The 7087-nt window shown below is 42.7% G+C and overlaps 1 protein-coding gene across 1 annotated transcript; it reads left to right on the top strand.

Moving 5' to 3' along the window:
- Nucleotides 1–1251: 1251 nt before the first annotated feature.
- On the top strand, nt 1252–1877 carry LOC122198677 (cofilin-1-like). Its single transcript, XM_042903394.1, is given in 2 exon segments — nt 1252–1407; nt 1410–1877. Coding segments are annotated over 2 exon segments (624 nt in total).
- The last annotated feature ends 5210 nt before the right edge of the window (nt 1878–7087 follow it).

The raw sequence follows: 7087 nt of genomic DNA, 5'->3' as shown, positions 1-7087 counted from the left end.
TGGTAGAATGATGCCAGTGGATCACCCCTCCGCTGGGCCAGGGCTGGAATTCTCTGCTGCTGCTTCCTGGTTCCATCCAAACACTTATACTGTCTGGATAGGTATGGAGTCACACAGGAGGGTACCGCTACCCAAAGTGTTTTGCTCATTGCAGAAACCTGAAGAAACCCAGCCTCTTCGAAAAGTTGGCATCCTCAGGAATGTGAAATGAAGAGAGGGTGCTATGTTTGACATCCATGGGAATGTAAACAGAAAACTAGAAAAGAGGACAAGTAGAAGGAGGCAGAAAAAAAATCAATTCATAAATGACTAACCCACTGGATTGTGTAGATTGCATGATGAAAAAGCGTTTTGATCAGCGGAAAGTTTAAAATAGGCCTGCCTCATGAGTCCCTAATCAATGCTGACCTACACCTATGAACTACTTATGCTAATATGTTCACTAAAGTTTAAATGTTACACTCAGACAGATGACATATTTCTCTTCAAGAACAGTCAGCACAATGTCCAGATTCTTCACTGTACTTGTGACTTTTTTTAAGTTTATTTATTTTGAAGGGGAAGGGAGGGGCAGAGAAAGAGGGTGAGAGAGAATCCCAAGGAGACTCCATGCTGTCAGCTCAGAGCCTCATGCAGGGCTCAAATTCACAAACCATGAGATCACGACCTGAGCAAAAATCAAGAGTCCAATGTTTAACCAACTGAGCTGCCCAAGAGCCCCTTGACTGTAATTTTTTTCTTTTTCTAAGAGATAAATAGGGGCACCTGGTTGGCTCAGTCAAAAAAGCATGCAACTTTTGAGGTCGGGTCATGAGTTGAGTCCCATGTTGGGTGTACAGATTACTTAAATAAATAAATAAACAAATAAACAAACTCAGGGTGCCTAGGTAGCTCAATACAGAGCCTGCTTGGGATTCCAAATCTCTCTCTAAATAAATAAACTTTGAAAAAATAAACAAACTTTGAAAAAGAGAGAGAGATCATTGACAGGGACTTTGGAATCTCTTTAATATACACAGATAATGGCAAACACATTTATTTACAGTTTTCTTTCTGAAAAAACAAACTTTCCAGAAGTCAATGTCTGTTATACGATAGCATGTATCTATCTTGTTTCGTGTGGGAGCGGTGGGTCACATCTTTTGTTATAATGGATGATGTTGAAATGTACTTGATGTGGCAGTTGAATGCGACAGCAGCGGCAGGTACCCTTCTGACTCTCTTTGCAATCTCCCTTTCACTTCCGGAAACATGGCCTCCGGTGTGGCGGTCTCTGATGGCGTCATCAAAGTGTCCAGTGACGTGGAATTGTGTAAGTCCTCCACACCAGAGGAGGTGAGGAAGCACAAGAAGGCGGTAGGCTTCTGCCTTAGCAAGGACAAGAAGAACATCATCCCCCGAGGAGGGCAAGGAGAGCCTTGCCAGACGATGTGGGCCAGACGACGGACGACCGCGACGCCACCTTTGTCAAGATGCTGCCACACAACTACTGCCACTATGCCCTCTATGACACAACCCGTGAGACCAAAGACAGCAAGAAGGAGGGCCCGGTGTTTATCTTCTGTGCACTGGAGCCTGCACTACTTGAGAGCAAAATGATCTCAGTCAGCTCCAAGGACGCCATCAAGAAGAAGCTGACGGACATCAAGCATGAATTACAAGCAAACTTGTTGTATGAGGAGGTCAAGAACCGCTACACCCTGTCAGAGAAGCTGGGAGCCAGTGTTGTCATCTCCTTGGAGGGCAAGCCTTATGCGAGCCCCCTGCAGCCCCCTGCCTGGAGTATCTGGCAGGCCCAGACCCACCAAGGGAGGTTGCAGGCTGCACCCTTCCTGCCAGACTGGAGGGGGTGTCGGATCCCAGCAGGGGGAGGGTAATCTCTTTACCCACAAACAGCCCCCTCACCCCCTGGACCTTCCTCCCCCCGCCCATCCCTGATGGTTCTGACCTCCCCAAACTGCTTTAGATGTGATTCCACTTGCGTTGAAGCAGGACCAAGTTCTCCCCAGCCACCCCAGTTTGGGGGGTCCTGTATTTTTTTAATGACACCCCAATTCCCAACCTGCTCCTTCCTTTTCCCACTCTGCCAACTTCTAACGGCAGTAGTGACTCTGCGCTTGTCTATTTAGTTCTGTGTATAAATGGAATGTTGTGGAAATGACCTCTCCTTGCGACGTCTGGTTCCCCTCTTCTCTGTCCCTGGTCACAACTACTTATGGAAGCAGGACCAGTAATCAACCTTCAGTTAAACACACACACACACACACACACACACACACACACACGTACTTGATGTGGCCCATTAATGAGGAATGCCATTTTTGTGCATTAGTCGATTTGCCAAATTCTGATATTTTATAGTATCATCAGCTAGGAGTTATTACGTAAAAGTCGGTAAAATGTGTTTGAGTATACAGCTCCTCAGAGTGCTCATGATCATGTTATTAAACCTGCATTATTGAGCTTATGGTCTGAGTTTTCATCTAAATTAATATGACTCAGCCTGAAGGCAAAAGAACATATTAAACTAGGGTTCCTTGGAGAAATGGCTAATTCCAGGACTGGAGCAAAAAAAAAGTACAACATGAGCCCTGGAATGACTCTTATGCCAAAAAGTAAGAATGTAATCAAGAAGACATGGCAGCCAGTTTGAAGGGGCTCCTAACTGGCCAAATATGGACAGTTTGAACATCAAGTATAATAAAAATTATGTATTGTGTCCTATAATCCATGGAATTGAATAAAAATCCACAAGTCCGTACTGCTAAAATAAATAGGGATGAAAAGAAAGTGATTCTTCAGAGAAGAATGCCAACTAATAAATGTAGAAAAGACAATGGAGTTGGAAAATCAACCTCTCTGAACCTTTATAGTAATGACTGATTCAGGGAAGAATTATCAATGGCTGCAAAAAGTAGGGTGAACACATGAGGAACAATAGGATATCTACATTGTCCCAAAGCATTTTACAACACATGTATAAACTACGAAGGGAAAAGAGTGATTTCTAGTGAAATCTAGTGACAGACACCACCTTAATCACAGGATCGATGTTAACATCACCAATTTTGGAACAAGCAGACATCATGGGTCTCCCGATGTGATGCACTGGGAAGAACACGATAGCACTGATGAAATATCTCGCCCCAAATGCATAACCTAATGCAATCATGAGAAAACATCAGAAAGAAAGAAAGAAAAAACAAACAAACAAGGGACGGTCCACCAAATAATTGACCTACAGTCTTTGACAAGCAATGACATGAGAGATAGAGAGGTTGAATAACTCTTTCAGATTAAAGGTGAGTACAAAAACTATGAAGACTAAATGCCTTGTGTGATTTTGGAGCAGGTTCTGAATTGGAGAAGAGGGGATGGGGAGAAAGGGATTGCCATAAAATTACTGAAACAATTGGTGGGATTTGAATATGGACTATATAGTAGATAATAGTAGTGAATCATTGTTAAGTTTTCTGAATTTGATATTTGTGCTGTGGCTATGTAACAGACTGTTCTTGTTCTGAGGAAATAGCACGGGGAGCATTTACGGATAAAAGCCTATGTTGTCTACAACTAACTCTCAAATGGTTCAGGAAAAGCAAATGTGGCAAAATGTTAACAACTAGTGAATCTGGGTGAAGGGCAAGTTCTTTGTACCATTTTTGCCACTTTTCTGCACATTTGGGATTATTAAATGGTGCTTGAACATCTCTTCCTGTTGTGTTATTCCATGGGTCTACAATATTCCTTTTAAGGATGACAACAGCCGCATCTCAGGAAATCCTAGTGGGCATCCTCTCTGCTCTCTGTACTCTACGTTACAATGCCTCATGTCTGAATACCAAGGCCATTACTCAATTTATTGTCCCAATTTTACTGATGAGGAAAATAGAGATTTAGGAAGCCGAAATAATATGTTAGATTAGAAGCCTACTCACGACTTAGTGAATATTCACACATACACACCCAACCTCTGTGAGCAAATTATATTTTCCCCATCCTATATTTGTTGGGCTAGCACCATGGGGATTATTCTGGGAAAAGGGATGTTCACAGATAAGACACAAGGAGAAATTTAAAATGGGATTGCATGGTTGGGCTTGCACTTCTGGGATTCTGCCATCACTATGAGAAAAATATGTCTTGGGTAGGCCCAGGGAGGATGAGACATATGTGAAGCGGGCCTGAAACTAATTCACAGATTGATGACAGGCCCACCCAAGCCCAGACCAGATCAACCAACACCAAGCAAACCCATGGATGTATGTAATTGGATGTCACTGGGTCTTAGGGTCATTTGTCACAGAACACCAGGGTGGCCACAGGTAACTGACACAGCAAATGTATCTGACATCACACATATAATAAAAGTTGGAGCCAAGACACTCAACCAAGTTGCTGTGGTGCCTCATACCGTTCCTATTTAAAGAGCATTTCCAGGGGCGCCCGGGTGGCTCAGTTGGTTAAGCTTCCAACTTCGGCTCAGGTCATGATCTCACGGTTTGTGAGTTCCAGCTCTGCGTTGGGATCTGTGCTGACAGCTCAGAACCCGGAGCCTGCTTTGGATTCTGTGTCTCCCTCTCTCTCTCTCTGCCCTTCCCCCGCTCGCACTCTGTCTCTCTCTCTCTCTCTCTCAAAAATAAATAAACATTAAAAAAAAAATTAAGGAGCATTTCCAAATAGGAATAGGCTTGCTATTCATAATGATAATTCATGACCCTGAGAACACCTAAGATACTTTCTGGATCATAAAATAAAAAATGATTATAGCAAAAATTGCAAATGTGTTTTCTGTTTTTCCTAATTGAAAATTATGTCATATTTAATTAACCTTCCTGTTTACCAGCTTGGTTAAATGGTACTACCATTTTTCAACATTAATAACCATCAGAAATATTCAATAAACATAGATTTCAAGTGCTACGCAGTGGAGGCATTGTTTGAATAATCACCAGTCTCTAATGCCAGATGGAAAAATCAATTCTGTAAAAACTGGAGTGAATTTTCTAGCAGGAATTTTTACTCATCTGTGTCCTAAGACACCAGAGAATAGATTTTTCGGATGTTTTGATCCTCTGGTTTTAGTCTTTCTTCAAACCCAAACTGCAAAATTACACCTGTTCTTAAATTTCAGATCCAAAGCAAATTTCCCACTTAAACCTAAAGATATGCTAGGTTTGTTAGTTTTCCTCAATTACTAAAAATATTCCTACATATTTACCAAAATATTGAAAACATATTCTCTTACAGTAAAAAAGGATTTTTTTTTTTTTTTTTTTTTTTTTTTTTTTTAGCAAAGGTGATTTTCTTTTTTCTCTTTTTTTAATTACATTTTTACCTCAAGACCGAACCATGCAACACGTCTCTGGACGGGTAGCACAAGAGTCGCGTTGTGACTGTCATTCAGTTATGCAACAGTGCCCGCGTCTTCCAGCAGATTGACTTTGAGGTAGGCAGAGTCATAATTTCTGGTTAAAGAAATAGCCGCTGCTAATTCTTCTGGGACAGTGCTGTCAGCATCCATTCAAATGAGATGGAGAGGAAGGGGGGAGGGAAAGGAGAGAGAGGAAAAAGCAAAAAAGGGGGAAATGGCAAGTTAATGCTCAGTCATAGGCTATCACATACATGTGTGGGACGGGAAATATAATACTATGAGAACCAGAGTTTGTCTCCTCCAGAACCCCGAATAAACACACACAAAGACAAACTCCCTAGAACACAACCTTATTTTCTGATACGAAAGACTGATTTTTTTCCTTCCTGTTATTAAAAAAAAAAAAGGCAGCTTATTTGCAGAAACCGGAGTTTAAGATAGCTGTGGTGGTATTGTCTACAAAGCTGAAAGATGCTCTTTTTTTGTTTCATATTCTCATTAATGAAAGAAGCAAAGGGGATGTGAAATAGAACAAACTCTGTAAAAGAATGGAGTGCAAAGAAGTCTCCCACTGACATGAAAAAGTCAATTCGAAATGTGAGCTAATGTCACAAGAATCGAGTTTCAGGAAGTGACTAAATAGATGTCCTTTCCTTTTAGTGGTAGATGGCATAGTCTCCTCATAGTCTCTTGAAAAATATTTGTTCTTCGGCCATTTTTGCTGGTAAAAGGACCGTGCTGCTTGAAAGACTGAAACAAAACCATTGCTCATGGAAAGGCCTGAGGAAGCTCGAAGAGGCAGGGTGTTCCATTGATTCTCGTTCTTTCTTTCTTTTTTAATTTTTAATTTTATTTATTTTTGAGAGAGAGAGAACGAGTGGGGTCGGGGCAGAGAGAGAGAGAGAGAGTGAGAGAGAGAATGTCAAGCAGGCCTCGCACTGTCAGCGCAGAGCCTGACTGGGAGCTCGAACCACGAACTGTGATCATGACCTGAGCCAAAATCAAGAGTTGGACGCTCAACCAACTTAGCCACCCAGACACCCCTCTCTCCTTAACATTTTTAAGGTTTATTTTCCTTTCAAGTTAGGATGTAAAAGTGGTGAGACATTCCACTCCACTTCTCTAAAGAGGCCACCTCAATTCTAAGAACAGGCACTGTTTTCTGAGCGCTTAGTCTATGCAGGCAGCAGGCTTATGTGATAGAGCCAGGATCTGGACTGAGCACTCTTACTCCACATCTCGTCCACTTAACCTCCCAAACACACATTTGGAAAGCGTGATTCCACAGCTTTCTCCCCCTAGAATCCCCTCACACTCTTTGCTCTAGCAGGCAGTGGCTTGGAAGTGTTTTATCTGTATCTGTAGCCTAAGATACCAATAGATGCCTGGGGTGAGGGAGGAGCACAGGGTTGGAGGATGGGCCGTGTAGGCCTTCTACTTCCCATCTTTGCTCCTCAGGACTCTGGAGCAATGTGTGGGACTTCGGAGAGCAGCCACTGTCCCTGTGACCCAGAGGTTCAAACATCCTCCCTCATCTCGGCCAGTTGAGGGGATGCTATTGCCTTCCACATCCCCTGGCTGGCAGAGTAGCAGAAGCTAATTCTGGGAGAGGCGACCTCTTCCAGGAGCCCAGGCAGGGTTCACACCCCAAACAGACCTACGGTCTGTCTTTAACGCTCCCATTTCCCAACCTCCCGATTTCCTCATCACTGA

This window comes from Panthera leo, chromosome A1 (assembly GCF_018350215.1).
Source record: "Panthera leo isolate Ple1 chromosome A1, P.leo_Ple1_pat1.1, whole genome shotgun sequence".
NCBI classification, from domain to species: Eukaryota; Metazoa; Chordata; class Mammalia; order Carnivora; family Felidae; genus Panthera; species Panthera leo.
The sequence above is the reverse complement of the archived record's forward strand: the minus strand, read 5'-3'. Positions and strand labels throughout refer to the sequence as shown.